Raw genomic sequence first — 16,333 nt, 5'->3', positions numbered from 1 at the left:
TTCTCCACATGAATATTCCCAACAAACTCCAAAACACTTAGCTCAAACTTCAACAAATCAGAATACCTATCTTATGTTTTCGAGCTCTTTTACAATTCCTTCAATGGTGATTTCTATTTTTTTTAAAGATTTTGAACACCAGTGTTATTCTTTCCTTTTTAAGATCCAAAATTTATTTTCTCCGCAGGATTTCAGTATAAAAGAAGCAAGAAATTTCAGGATCTTGAGCCTTTTTCTAGCTTTGAATTTCGACGACCAAAAAAATATAATTCAAGTATTCTTTTACTCAAATCCACGAAATCAATGTTTCATTCACGACATTAAGCTCAAAACGACAACACCCAGTCGATCTCCTTCATAAATAATCAACTAATCTAAGTGGAATTCGAAAATTTTAGATACCCAAAGAATATACCGTAGTGGATTTCAAGAGCCATTATTGGAGAACACCATTGTTGACATATTGAAGGTCTTCAATTGTGATTCCTTTGATGAACCCTAAATTTTCAGCAATGATAATTTGTTAATTGGAGAAGAAGACTAGATTTTATTTTGGTGGAGGTATAATCTCTGCCATAAAAAAGGTAAAGGGAAAGAATGAAAAAAAATAAAAAAGTGTTGGGAAAGGATTTCATTTTTAGGGGGTGGGGTAAGGAGAATGTACGGGGAAATGGGAACTTTTTTTGGTCAACTATTCAAATGCAGAATATTAGAGAGGTTGGGTGGGACTTGCTGACTTGGCAGCTGTCGCGACCCAAAATCTAATCAGTCGTGATGGTGCCTATCGTGATACTAGGCAAGCTGACATCGACTGAACACTTTCAACATTTAACACAAATGAATTAATATATTTAAAATAACCGACGTCTTTCATGAAAACGGGGTAAAACCCAAAGCATAAGTGCGAAAAAATAGCCCCACATTGGGGTGTCACTGAATCATGAGCATCTAAATGTCCAGTCTAATACAAACAGTGTCTTAGTATCAATACTGGAAAGAAAGAAAACATAGAATGAGAGACAAGGTCTGCGGACGTCGGCAGCTACCTCGTAGTCCCTGGTACTCGATCGCGCATGAACTCAATGATCTCCGTGATCAAATACACCTGGATCTGCACATGAAGTGCAGGGTATAGCATGAGTACAACCAACTCAGCAAGTAACAGTAATAAATAAAGAACTGAGAAGGTAGTGACGAGCTATACAAATACAGTTCATTTTCAATAATTCCAGCAAAGAATAGACATGCTTTCAAATCCGACAGTTCAAGTCAAATCAGTTTATACAGTTACAGTGCAGGTAATCCAGATATAGAATCTTTCAGAAATTTCACAACAATGACAAATAGAAACTAAGTGAATCAACAAATGAAAAATAAGTACAGCCTCCCAGGGCAACAGACACTCAACTCGTCATAATAGCTCAATCACTCGGCTCTCAACCCTCACTACTCACACTCAATAGGTACCTGCGCTCACTAAGGGTGTGTAGACTCCGGAGGGGCTCCTTTCAACCCAAGCGCTATAATCCGCAAGGACAACTTACGTGCTATAGTATCAATATCTAGATCCGCACGGACAACTCACGTACTGCACGGACAACTCACGTGCTATAGTATAATATCTGGACCCGCACGGACAACTCACGTGCTATAGTATAATATATGGATCCACACGGACAACTCACATGCTGCACGGACAACTCACATGCTATAGTATAATATCTCACAATCAGGCCCTCGGCCTCACTCAGTCATAAATCTCTCCAGTCTCTCGGGCTCTCAATAATCATGAAAATCAACCCAAACAGCAATGATATGATGCATCAATAATGAACAATAGACACTGAGATAAAATAAACAAGTAAACTGTGACTGAGTACAAAATAATAATTTAGCAGATAGTTCAACATGTACACGACCTATGTGGGTCCCTATAGCGCCAACACATAATCTAAACATGATTTGTGGTTCGATTGCTCTACAACATGGAGGTACAGATAATAACAGATTATTCAACTACACATTTCCATGGAATGACCAAGTCATAATTCCTACAGTGCACGCCCACACCCATCACCAAGCATGTGCGTCACCCAAAAACCGATCACATAACACATAATTTGGGGTTTCATACCCTCAGGACTAAATTTAGAACTGTTACTTACCTCAAACTGCGCAAAATCCTACTCCGCAATGCCCTTGCCCTTCGAAGCAATATCCAAACGCCCCGAATCTAGCCACAAGCAGTACGATATAATTAATATAAGTTAAAAGAATCGATTCCACAAGAAAAATACGAAATTATAAGCCAAAATCCGAAATAGACTCAAACCGGCCCCCGGGCCCACGTCTCGAAATCCTACAAAAGTCACAAAATATGAACACTCATCCACTCACGAGTCCAACCATACAAGAATTACTCGAATCCAACCTCAAATCACCTTCCAAAACTCGAAATTTTAGCCTATGAAGTTTCTACCATTTCCCCCAAATTTACAACTCAAATCCCTAATTAGATGATGAAAATAGCAATAGATTCATGAAATATAGTCCAATCCGAGTTAGAATCACTTACCCCAACAATCTTCTTGAATAAACCTCGAAATATCGCCTCACACCGAGCTCTCAAAGTCCCAAAATCAAAATAGGAATCAAACCCTCGAAGTTCCATTTTCTGCCCAGTTCTTCCGCACCTGCGGACATTCTGTCGCACCTGCGACGCCGCACCTGCGGAAATTCCATTGCAGGTGCGAATCCCACTTAAGTTCCCAGATTCTGCATCTACGGTCACATATTCGCGCCTGCGGGCTCTGCCCACTTCTGCGATCCTTGCCACTTAGGCCTTTTTCCGCATCTGCGCCTCCCCTTCCGTATCTGCGATTTCGCAGATGCGCTCCTAACCTCGCACCTGCGCTTCCAGTCCAACCCAGCCTTGCCCGCATCTGCGTCCTCCTCTTCGCTTCTGCGGGGCCGAACCTGCGGGCTTCCACTGCAGGTGCGAAACACTAGAACACCACAAGAAACCAGCAATGCCTAAGTCCAAATTTCCTTCTGATGGGCATCCGAAACACCCCGAGGCCCCCGGGACCTCAACCAAACAAACCAACAAGTCATATAACCCCATGCGTACTTAGTCGAACCTTCGAATCACTCAAAACAATATCAAAACACCAATTACACTTGAATTCAAGCCTAAAGAACTTCTAAACTTTCAAATTTCACAAACGACGCCGAAACCTACCAAACCACATCCGATTGACCTCAAATTTCGCACACAAGTCATATTCAATATAACGAACCTACTCCAACTTTCGGAATCGGAATCAGACCCCAATATCAAAAAGTCAACCCCCGGTCAAACTTCTCAAAAATTCAACTTTCGTCATTTCAAGCCTAAATTAGCTACAGACCTCAAATTCACAATCCGGACACGCTCCTAAGTCCAAAATCACCCAACGGAGCTAACAGAACTCTATTCTGGAGTCGTCTTCACACACTTCCGATTACGGTCAAAATTCTAAGACTTAAGCTTCCGTTTTAGGGACTAAGTATCCCAGAATACTCCGAAACCAAAAACAAGACCTACCGGCAAGTCACTTAAGCAAAAACAGATACGGAGAAAATATTAAATAAGGGATCGGGGATAATACACTCAAAATGACTGGTCGGGTCGTTACAACAGCTGACATGGAGAAAATTGAGGGGGTCAACTGCCACGGTGTAGATCTGTTAGGGTTAGGGCAATTATGTAAACTTTGTTAACGGTAGGGATATTTTTGGACGAAAAGTATAACGAGTGACAGAAGTAAACAATATACCATAGTAGGGGGGCAATTTTGAACTTTTTTCCTATATTATTTGATGTTAATTCAATTAGTATAAGTTTGCAGTCAAAGACATGCATATTGATGTTACCATAGATAAATTAAAAGGCTTGATTTCTTTGTTTAACAAATATATAGAAGAAAGATTTTCAACCTCTATGATTTCTGTCAAGGAAATTATATTTGAAATAAATATTAAACCCGAATTGCATACAAAATGTGTGATAAATAGGAAGAAACAATTTGATGGGAATGTTGATAATAAAATCTCAAAGTCTCTCGAAGAGTCCTTTACATATGATTACTTTTCATATACAGTAGATAACGCTATTTTTTATTTTACTTCAAAATAGATTTGAATAATTCGAAGCATATGAAAATATTTTTAGTTTTCTATTTAGCGGTAAAAAACTAAAATCACAAGATGTTGAAAATTTACAAAAAAAAATATTGTCTTAATCTTGAATGTTTCTTAAAGAATAATAATCAATAAGATATAGATGGTTTAGATTTATTTTCTAAATTGAAAGTGTTAAGGGAAATAGTACAAGTAGAAGATAACAGTTTAATTGATATACTCAATCAAATATGAAGACTTGATTCTTTTTCCAAATGCCTATATTGCTTATAGAATAATATTAACAACTCTTGTTACCGTTGGTTCAGCGAAAATAAGTTTTTCAAAAATAAATGGATTAGCTATATTTGTCAATTGAGAAAGACTTATTAGGAGAAATTGATAATAAGAAAATTATTAATAACTTTGCATCTAAAAATCTGAAAAATAGATTTCAAATAAAAAGAATTTAAAAAAAAAAGAAGAAGAGTTAAGGCCCTCATTAAAGTTTGGCTTTAGGCCACAAACATCGTCAGTGTCAAGACTCGAAATTTCTACCCTCGGGATCGTGATGGTGCCTAACATTTCACTTACTAGGCAAGCCAACGTTAGAATAGTTTTAAGTCATTTTTAACAAATCAAATTAACCGATGCCAATTAAACTGAAATAACGATAATAGAAATGAAATAAACTACCAAAAGTCATAACAACCGAAATATCTAAATACAACCCAGAACCGGTGTCACAAGTGCATGAGTGACTAGAATAATACAGATAAGGGTCTGAATGAAAGTAAAACTGACTGAAAAGAAATAAACAGCTAGGATAAAGTAGAAGGGGATTTCAAGACTACGAAAGTCGACCAGTTGTACTTCAAGTCTACGATGAATGCAACATGAATGCAACATTCATGATCGCAAATGTGAATCTGCCCCCCTTCACATCTGCAGACTTCACTTCGCAAAAGCAAACATGACCCAGCCCCCCACCATCTTTGCATGTGCGAACCTGACCTCGCATTTGCTAGGCTCGCATTTGGGATCAAGTCCTCGCAAATGCGAGATCTGCAAACCTGATGCACCAACACTCTTCTAAGTTCAAAAATCACTCTGTAGCCTATCCGAAACTAACTCGAGCCCCTCGGGCTCCAAACTAAACATGCACAAAAGTGTAATAGCATTATACGAACTTGCTCGCGCGATCAAAACATCAAAATAACACCTAGAACTATGAATCGGACACCAAAACAAATAAAATTTTCAAAGAAACTTAAGAACTTTCAATTTTTCAACCGGACGTCTGAATCACGTCAAATCAACTTCGTTTTCCACCAAATTTTGCAGACAAGTTATAAATACTGAAATAAACTTATACCAAGTACCGAAATAAAAATCCTAACCCGATAGCAACAACGTCAAACTACGGTCAAACTTATAAATTCTTTAAACTTTTTAACTTCTAAGTTTCAAAAAATTACAATAAATCAAGTTAGGGACTTCCGAATTCGATTCCACGCATATACCCAAGTCCCAAATCACGATGCGGACCCACCGAGACTGTCAAAATACTGATTCGGGTCCGTTTACACAAAATTATTGACCGTAGTCAACCCAAATGAGTTTTAAGGCACGATTTCACATCTTTATCAATTTTCTCATAAAAACCTTCCGGAAAAAGGACACGGATTGTGCACGCAAATCGAGAAAGGTTAAACGGAGCTATTCGAGGTCTCGAAACACATAAATAAAGGGTAAAACTATAAATGACCTATCGGGTCGTCACAGTCGGGCCGCCCCCGGTAAAGGAGAGGAATTGCAGAGAGGAACTATTTCATATTATTGATATCAACAGAGTTATATAGGAGAGGAGTTATACACATTAATAGGAGTGTGTTACATCAGATAAAAGGTGTATTTGGAGTAGAGTTCAAAACTGGATACTCTACGAATGGTTATCCTTATCAATTGTACTTATTAATACTATGATCAAGTTATATGCATATATGATATGATTAAATTTGCCCTAAAAAGTTTGTGTTCTGATCGAATATAAATTCTCCAAGAAAAATGATGAATAAGTTTAAGAAATTAATGTTGATAATGTAAAGGTGCTCCCTTACAAATTAAAACCTGTTAATAAACAGAATATTATTCTTGAATCCTCGAGTGTACTTGGAAGTACAAACATAAAACAAGTCCAAAAGTTCGATACTGTACAATTTAAGGGAAAGTCATGCCTTATTGATTACATTGAAACAACAGTTAGAGACAAAGATGTAGCCTGTTATAGGTGATCCTTCATGCTTACTTCAAGTCACGTATTATGTGCATATGGCTTTCGCAAAACACATGCTTTATATATCTGGTGAAAATTAAATCATACAAATTTGGTTGGAGCTAGCTACTATTAAAGTTAAAAGTTTGAACTAAAAGATCTTAAGTTTATTGAACTAGGAATTGAGTTCTGGTGTAATTTTCATGCAAAGTGTTGTATATTTGACAAAAATCCTACAGAAAGAAGATGAATATCATCGACATGTTAGGAAAAACACATTGCACCAGCGCATTCAGCAACATCAAACTGGAATATACACTTTTGGCCATTACAATATTGATTCTTTGTTGTTGAGATACTGGAAATTGCACTACTTATTGTTTCAGGGAGGAATTCCATTGCATGTATTCTTCTCAAGTACGAGCCGAACTGGACGTGACTGGTAGTGTAGCTTGTCCATTCTTTTCTGTTGCTGGAGAATCCTTCAAAATTTCTGCTTCTTTTCTTTTACCCCATAGAAGAATATACAATCCAATAATAACCAAAATTGACCCCAATATGCTGTTAAAGAAAAAAAATTGTTCAGTAATAGTAATATCCAACAATTCTTTTTGAAGTCAAGAAATTGTTGTAGAAAAGAAGTTCCAACCTTCCAAGATGAATTTGTTCATGAAGTATGGAGATGTCAATAACAGCAGCAAATATCTGAATAAAGGGACTAAATGCAGAAGTGAAAACGGCACCCTTTTGCTTTACACACCATGACATTACCACACAGCATAACCCTGATCCCACTATTCCCTGTTACACAAATAGCCGGACAGATTCATTATTTATATTTTCTAGCCAGTATACATTAATTATACACAGTTATACACATATTATACATATATTATACATCCATCAACTATTTTTAGTTCAAGAGATTAGGTGGGCGGTTGTTTCTTTTAATTCTTCTAAAATAATATCTTGAATGAAAAGAGGAGATTACTCACGGCGTATATGACACTTGAGATCTCTAAACTTCCTTTCAGAAACCAAGTTGATGTGTTTCTATCAATGACAAGGCTCAATATAGCAGATTGAATGGCTCCATGTAATGACATTATTGCTGTGCTAGAATACTGATAAGGATATTCCTTCCCTATCCTAGCTTGTATTAGGAACCACGACGACCAAACGAGGCTTCCTCCAAATAGAAACGACGAACCAACAATCCAATTCTTTGTGCTGTGGTTCACTTCAAGTACTTCTGATGCCGGCTTGCTTATCAGTGGCATTCCTTTGTATAGAGTAAGTATTAAGGCTCCGCCGAGACAACATAAGGTTCCTAACGCCTTAGCTCTCCCGCTTTTGCATTTAATTGTTATTTTCTCTTGCCTGCAACAATTTTACAGGTTAATCGTTCATGCATATCGATATGATGATTGCTTAAAGAACCAATCGAGAAGTAGTTGTTTGTGCTTACCGGAGTAGCAATGCCATAACGAATGTGTTGATGGGAACCATATTGATGAAAGCACAGCTAAATGTTGTTGAGGTGTACTTAAGCCCAATTAGGAAGAAATATTGAGTGAGTGTACCCCTGAAAACAACAAGCTTTCTCAGAATTTGTTGTTACAGGAAAGTGAATAACACCAACACCAACACCAACAACAACAACAACAACACTCGGTGTAATCCACAAAGTAGGATCTGAGAGGTGGAATGTACGTAGACTTTACCCCTACCTTTGTGAAGGTAGAGAAGTTGTTCCCTAGAAGGAAAGTGAATACCATAATCTTTTAATGAGACCAAATGTGATGAAGATATACTTAAGCATATACAATGAGCAGAAAACTGACCCGAGAAGTGCACTGAAGAACAGAGAACAAACAACGCGACCTGTTAAATTTGATATGAAATTCCTGCAAAGGAATAGGAATAAGATCTTACTGTCATATAGTAGCAGAATTATTGAACTCTTCTAATCAGTACACAAATGTATAAAAAACCATACCTTTCTAGTAAACATGCTATTGGGGTTAAGAAAATCGTGGCGATTGAGAACCTGTATGTAGCTATCACCAATAAACTCACTCCTCCACTGAGTACTTTTTTGAAGAGTGCGTTTACAACAGCCAGAGCAAATTCAACAAATATCATTGCAGCTACTGGCTTCCATTTGTCAAAGAAACTCATTGCTGCAATCTGATGATCTTTGTATTACTATAAAACTCCTATCCTTTAAGTTTTTAGCTTCCCTTGCTTTGTAAGCCACATTTGGTGAATATATTGTGAGCTCCAGAATATATAGTAAAACATCAGGAAGCAAAGTGAATATGAGATTGATTCTCCTTACATCACATCATTGTTTTTTTTTGCAAATATGTCCATGTTTATAATGTTCTTGAGGCTACTTTTTTCAACTTTTTAATTGAATCATTCATATTGGAGATTGTTTGAATCGCTTTGTTTGTTAATATTCTATATGTCATCAGTTCATGACCTCAGAAATTATATACAAGTTTCATGTTTTCCATTTCTCACTTTTGAGTAATGAGTTTGACTCTTGAAGACTAGAACCACTCTTAATTTCCTACCACAAAAGCATTATAATTTACTAATAAAAATTATGAGCATATCAGAAAGTGGATGCAGATACAATTAAGCATTACTTTTAGCATCTTATCCTTCTCCTTTCGGAAATAAGGACCGGTTTCTCTTGTTTTTATGTGTTAATATATTTGGAAAGTGGGAGAAGAACAATCTGTCTAATCTTCTAAAGCTAATTCTATTGGTTTGAAGCTGCTAGAGACTTGCAGTGGAACTTCTGTATTACTCTAAACCTTTGATATTTTGGGTTAGTAATGAACAGTGTAGCTTGTGCGAGGCCACAATACAAGTATGCTTTTTCCTTCTTTAAAGGGCATGGATAACTACCAACACAGCTTTACAAGATCAAGATTATTCATTTTGAAATTTGCATGTTGTTTGGTACAGGATCATCTGGAGTCCCATAATTTACTTTAGTTAGAACAACATATGTATGTATGTATGTTCAGGGTTCGCTTGATGGGTAATGCTCGTTAAGTGCCTGTCACAACCGTCCAATGTTGGTCATGGCAAACTTGTTTACTTTAGTTAAACAGCATATATGTGTACGTTCAGGGTTTGCTTGGCGGGTAGAATGCTCGCTAATTAAGTGCCCGTTACAACCGTCCAATGTTGGTCATCGCAAACTTGTCTACTTTAGTTAGAATAGTATGTCGACCCGACTTGTCGTTTTAAGAATTTACGCCCCGTTCAGTGACTTAAGGTCTCGAGCAGCTTCGCAATATGTATTATGACCCGCGGGTGTGGTCGAGTTTGATTTACTGAACATTCGGAATTAAATTAAAAGAACAATCCTTATTTAGAAGCTTAAATGGAAAGAGTTGACCGGAGAGTTGACTTTTAAGCAAACGACTCTGTAATAGAATTTTGATGATATCAATAGCTCCGTATGGTGATTATGGACTTAGGAGCGTGTCCGAAAAATTATTTGGAGGTATGTAGAGGAATTTGGCTTGAAATGACGAAAGATTAATTTTTGAAAAGATTGATCGGGGGATTGACTTTTTGATATCGGGGTCGAAATTCGATTCTGGAAATTTGAATAGCTTTGTTATGTCATTTATGACTTGTGTGCAAAATTTGAAGTCATTCTGGATTGATTTGATAGGTCCCGATGTCGTTTGTGAAAACTTGAAATTATAAAGTTCATTAGGCTTGAATTGGGGTATGATTCGTGGTTTTAGTATTGTTTGAGGTCATTTGAGGGTTCGTCTAAGTTCGTATGATGTTATGGGACTTGACGGTATGTTTGGTTGAGGTCCTGGGGCCTCGGGTGAGTTTCGGAAGGTTAACGGATTATTTTGGACTTGGCATGTTGGCTGAAGACTGCTGGTGTGCTTCTTATGGTTTCCTTCTTCGCGTCCGTGAGTGGGCCCTCGCGTTCGCGAAGGAAAATTTAAGACATGAAAGATTTGCCCTTCGCATTCGCGAGGGAAGTCTCGCATTCACGAAGAGGAGCTGGTGTTAAAGCTATGCGTTTGCGAAGATTGGCTCGCGTTCGTGAAGAAGAGAAGTTAGTTGGGGACCCCGTGCGTTTGGCCTTCGCATTCGCGAGTGGTGTGCCGCGTTCGCGAAGTAAGAGGACAGCAAAGCTTCGCGTTCGCGAAGGGTTAATTCTGGGCAGTCGAGCTTGTGCTTCGTGAACGCGGGGATACTTCCGCGTTCGCGATGAAGGCATATCTGGGCAGAATTAAAAGTCCCAAAATGGGGGTTTTGAGTTCATAACACAAAATTAAATTGGAAACTCGGTAGAAGCCGATTTTTTGAGAGATTCTTGCGTGGGTATCTGGGGTAAGTGTTCTATATCCTAAAGTGATTATATTTCATGAATCTATGATTACATTCATCGTTTAATTCAGATTTAAATGGAGGAAATCAAGATTTTTGTAAAATCTTCCAAAAATAAAAATTTAAGATTTGGAGGTCTAGTTGTTATTGAAATTCGATAATATTGGTATGGTTGAATTCGTATTGGAATGGGTATTCGAATTTCGTAAAAATTATGTCAGGTTCCGAGAGGCGAGTCCCGCATTGACTTTTGTTGACTTTTTGAAATAAATTTTTAAGTTGATATTTTTTTATCCGAAATTATTTTCGATGAATTTTAATGAAGTTATACAAGTGATTTGAATAGATTTGAGCTGTCCAGAGGTTGATTCAAGCAAGAAGGCAATTTTGAAATATCGGCATAACTTCAAAAAGGTAAGTGTCTTGCTTAACCTCGAGTGGGGGAATTTTCCCTTAGGCATTGAGTCTTATGTGCCATTTGTGAAATGTAAAAAGCCGTGTACTACTCGGGCTTATATGTGCAAAATTTATTGAGTTAAAGTCTTGGGCATATTGTGTAGTAAATTGGATAATTGTTGGCATATAATTAATCATCTATCTATCATGCGTAAATCTTTGTTGTTGAATTTGTTGTTATATGACAATTTGATGTGATTGTTACTTGATTATTTATGTAATTCTGTGAGTTTCTTGGTTTGATAATTCGTGGAATTTATTTTCATTATGGATTTTTCTTCTGCAAATAATTAATTAAATGAGCTTAAGAAGAGGTGTTTATATAATTATTGAGAATTTGGATTAATGAAGGCTTTGCTTTATGTTGAGAAATTTCTATCTCTGTTGATTGTTTTGGGGGTGTTATACACATTGTGTGGAGCCTTCGGCTATTTGTTGTGAAATTAATTGATTTGGTTGTGGCCATTGGGCATATTCTGATATAAATTGATTTTGTAGTGTTGTCGTAAAAATTTTCTGTGTAAATTATTGTGTTGGGTGAGTTATTATTTTGAGGATATAAGGGTGGTATTCCACTGTTGGTATTATGTGGGTATAAGGGTGGCATTTCACTGTTGTTGTGTTTGTTGGAATATTATCTAGGTGGAGCGATAAGGGTGGCAATATGAGCGATAAGGGTGGCTATTGATATTGTCAGGGCGGAGGGATAAGGCAGGCTATTATAGGAGTGATAAGGGTGGTTATAGGAGAGATAAGGGTGGCTATTGATATTGTCAGGGCGGAGGGATAAGGGAGGATATTATAGGAGTGATAAGGGTGGCTATAAGAGAAATAAGGGTGGCTATTGTCAGGGATGATATGTGATGATATAGAGTGGTTGCATTGGTGATTTTATGTGATGTGATTTTCTTTGTGTTTATTTTTATACTTTCTGCAATTTATCTTGTTGTTGGTAAATTGATAATAGTCTGATTTATGTTCAAATTGGGAGCCCGTGGCTATTGCCATGCGAATTATGAAAAGAATTGTGGGCACGAGGTGCCGTGAGTAAATAATGATGATATTGGCACGTGAATTGTCCATGCAGTTGAGATATGAAACGTGGGCACGAAGTGCCGAGGAAAATATGAGGGTTTTATTATTGGCACGTGAACTGTCCATGCATATGTGATATGAAAAATGGGCACGAGGTGCGAGGGAAATATGATGATTTAATTATGGGCACGAAGTGCCGTAAAAACATGATTGGAAGGATTTTTATTCATAAAGTAGTATTTGAAGGAATTGTGTGTGTGTGTATATATATATATATATATATATATATATTTGAGGAAATTATATTTGAAAAATATTTATTGAAATAATTATATTTGAAAGATAGTTATTTGAGGAAATTATATTTGAAAAAGATTTATTGAAAGAATTATATTTGAAAGATATTTATTTGAGGATATTATATTTGAAAGAGAGTTATTTGGAAGAATTATATGTGAAATATATTTATTTGAAAACTTAATTTAATTGGGTGTACTTGTATTTATCAATTGTTGAGTAATGTTAATGGTTGATTTGTGTTGCCCTTATTGTTATTTGTTTCCTATTATTTTGTATACTATATTGCACAGGTTAATAGACTAGTGAGTGTCTTGACTGTACCTCGTCTCTACTCCACTGAGATTAGTCTTGATACTTACTGGGTACCGATCGTAGTGTACTCATACTACACTTCCGCATATTTTTGTGCAGAGCCAGGAATTGGAGATATCAGACTTGGACATAGTTAAAGCGGGATAGTAAGGATTCAAGGTAGAGCCGCTTGGTCGTCGCAATCCCTTGGAGTCTTTTCATTTCATTGTACTGTTAATTTTTAATAAAACAGTATTGTATATTTGGTCATCGTCATCATTCCATATATTCAGTTAGAGTTCGTGTTTTCGTATTACCAGTCTTGGGTGGTTGTTGTATTCATACTTGTTTCCGCTGTTTGGTTTCGATTATCTATTTAATTCAAAAAGAAAATGGCTTGAAATGTAACTGAAATCGGTTTACCTAGTCTTAGAGACTAGGTTCCATCACGACGTCTGAGGTGGGATTTTGGGTCGTGACAAGTTGGTATCAGAGCTCTAGGTTCATAGGTTTTACGAGTCACGAACGAGTTTAGTAGAGTCTTGCGGATCGGTACGGAGACGTCTGTACTTATCTTCGAGAGGCAATAGAGCTAGTAGGAAAAAATAAATTTCACTTCTTTCATTCCTTATCGTGCGGTATTTATTCATCTTGAAGCATATATCTTATGTTCGTTTGCATACACTCGTGTATGAAATTGCGCACTCGGTATCAACTATGCGCCAACGGTTCGTGATACTATAAAGGGGTTATAAGGGAGCCAGGGTTGCTCAACCATTGTTACAACGTGTTGTCCAGATCGAGGATGCGGAAGTATTGAGAGATCATTCAGATGTGCACATGGGGGTGCAGCAGGTTCTGATATCTGGTTGATAAGTACGATCTTAAGAAGGTTTAATTAGTTGCCTAATCATCACAATCATGGTAGGGTCACGAGGGGGATGTAGTTCTGAAGAAAGTTGGTGGTATTAAAGACTATGTGGTTCTATGAGATTTCCATTTAGTGAAGGGTACATACTACCAGTCAAGGCACTGGAGGAAGCGAGTTTAACTGTCACGAGGATGACATGCGCCAAATAAATAGCTTGAGGTGTCTTATGACTAGTGTCGTACGAGCGTTGAAGGTTAGTATGTGGATCATCGGACTGTGTCCTATGGCTTCACACCAAGTGAAGGGAGTCCACTATCAAAGATCAGATTGTGGGGTCATGTGTTATATGTGTTTTGGCCTGAGATGTATTTATGTGGTATTGAAAGGTTCTTCAAAACTTATATATGATTAAGAGCTGAGATTTGTATGGGATGATGCTGGGACTTGCGGTATTCCCCCGTCCTTAATAATTCTATATTTAAGTATCAACGGGGTCATGGAAACAATTTCAGAATACTTGGGTTGTTCTAGTAAGTTCTTTTAATGCACCACCGGCATAGGATCCCTATAATGGTTATTCCAGTTATCCGGCACAGACTCAGTGTGAGCAGCCGAAGCCGCAGAGGGGTTGTTATGAGTGTGGTGATACTAGACACATCAAGAGAAATTGTCCCAGACTTGGGAGGGTTTATTTTATCAGAACAATCAGGCTATGGGCCCCAATGCAATTACTACCCCACGTGCACAGCCAGTTATGGGTGGAGGACAGACGGGTAGAGGGCACCTAAGAGGTGGAGGACAGACCCGTTGATATAATCGCTATGATTTGGCTGAGGCTGATACACTTGAGGGTGTCGTTACAGGTACGATCCCGATTTGTTATAAAAGAATATTTTCCCTTAATTTGATTCGGATCTGAAAATTGAAGTGAGTCCTCCTATTATGCTCCGCTTATGGGTGAGCTTCGTAATTTTGTGACCCAGTTATATGTTTATCCCTGTTAGGAGATTTGAAGATGTGAGCCCGTGTCTTTCATTTTTATTTTTGGGCACCATTGAGGGCTATAAGTCCAAAAGTAATTTTTATATTCATTACAATGGGTTTGATGTATTTCGGAATAATTGAATTCAGTTTTATGAATTATATGCCCTACCGGTATGAGGGTTCATTATGTGTTGTGAAATATTGTTTACGAAATTATTAAAAAGAAAAAAGAAAGGAAATTAAAAATTTTAGTTGGTACAATGTGCAAAATACTTGTGATTCGGAGTTGAGGACGAGATCCTCGCATTTTTATATGATGTGAAATATTTAAAGTGGGCTAGGAGCCGCAGTGGAAGTTATTTAAGGACGAGGTCCTTGTGGTGAAATATTTATGAGTTTAAATTCTCCCTTTGTGAAGTTTAATTGTACTATAGTACTAATAGGAAGTTATGCCTCATAGGCTTATGTGATAATTCTTTTATGTGTTTCTGTGCCATAATTGTGCTATAATTATTGAGTTTTAGCCTACGAGGTGAGTGCCCAGGTGGCGTTAAATGTGACTCGTTAAGTCGGGTAAATAGTTATGAGGTCTTCATGCCTCACATTTTGCTGTCAGTGTTATGAAAATTCGAAACTAGGTTTTGATTAATATGAGGTTAATTGGTGATATTGTAATCGATTATGAACAACTATTAAGACCAGAGATGTGGTGATGGGCATACACATGATGTGCTTCATGTCTTGATATCATTATGATAACGCAGTGCTTGTAACGATGAGATTAGTATTATTGATATATACATTGTGGTGTTTTGCTGGGTTGTGGATGTGCTGTTAGGAGTTGTTTTAGTGTTACTCTGGCAGGTGGATAGGCACATTTACAGGGGTGACTCTGCCAAAATTTCTGAAAAATTTGGGAGTTAGAAAAATTTGAGAAATTGATATGTGCGAAAGAAGAGAAAACTTATGTTATGTGTTTGAGGGCCGACTCTACATCTCATTCAAGGGCGAATGGTCCTAAGCGGGGGAGAATGTAACACCCCGGAAAAATTTTGAAGCACTTCAACACTATCAAGAAAGTTGATGTGTGCATAGGCACCAATTGCTATAGCCAGTTGATACTAATATCGTGCGTCGAAGTGAAAATCGGGCCTTTTAGAAATGATTGGAGAGCTAGGAAATTTGTTTTAATTATTATAAGAACGGAGAAAAGAAATAATCTCATTTGAGATGGTGTTGTCGAACCCGTGTTAAATTGAGGAACATAGAATCGCACGCGAGTATGTGTGTAAGAATACACTAAGTAATTTAGTGTCCTTAGAATAATTCTTAGCACGTTCGAGGACAGACGTTTATTTAAGAGGTGGAGAATGTAATGACCCGACTTGTCGTTTTAAGAATTTATGCCCCGTTCAGTGACTTAAGGTCACGAGCAGCTTTGCAATATGTATTATGACCCGCGGGTGTGGTCGAGTTTCATTTACTGAAGATTCGAAATTAAATTAAAAGAACAATCCTTATTTAGAAGATTAAATGGAAAGAGTTGACCGGAGAGCTGACTTTTGAGCAAACGACTC

At 37.4% G+C, this 16,333-nt stretch overlaps 1 protein-coding gene across 1 annotated transcript; it reads right to left on the bottom strand.

Moving 5' to 3' along the window:
* Positions 1-6,698: 6,698 nt before the first annotated feature.
* Positions 6,699-8,923, bottom strand: LOC104117866 (WAT1-related protein At3g30340-like). The gene is made up of 6 exons (XM_009628994.4): positions 8,436-8,923; positions 8,281-8,343; positions 7,905-8,021; positions 7,432-7,816; positions 7,086-7,237; positions 6,699-6,997 (listed from the first exon to the last, which is right to left on the bottom strand). Exons 1-6 carry the CDS (start codon positions 8,615-8,617, stop codon positions 6,850-6,852), a joined length of 1,047 nt encoding a protein of 348 aa, XP_009627289.1. The 5' UTR covers positions 8,618-8,923; the 3' UTR covers positions 6,699-6,849.
* Positions 8,924-16,333: the final 7,410 nt, after the last annotated feature.

The sequence above is a fragment of the Nicotiana tomentosiformis genome, chromosome 4 (genome assembly GCF_000390325.3).
Source record: "Nicotiana tomentosiformis chromosome 4, ASM39032v3, whole genome shotgun sequence".
NCBI lineage: Eukaryota > Viridiplantae > Streptophyta > Magnoliopsida > Solanales > Solanaceae > Nicotiana > Nicotiana tomentosiformis.
This window is presented reverse-complemented; position numbering and strand designations above follow the sequence as displayed.

Coding starts and splice junctions, on each gene's coding strand:
- LOC104117866 (XM_009628994.4), bottom strand. CDS start 8,617: ATGAGTTTCTTTGACAAATGGAAGCCAGTAGCTGCAATGATATTTGTT. Junction 8,344..8,435: donor ATAGCATGTTTACTAGAAAG/GTATGGTTTTTT, acceptor ATTCCTTTGCAG/GAATTTCATATCAAATTTAA. Junction 6,998..7,085: donor GAACAAATTCATCTTGGAAG/GTTGGAACTTCT, acceptor TTTCTTTAACAG/CATATTGGGGTCAATTTTGG.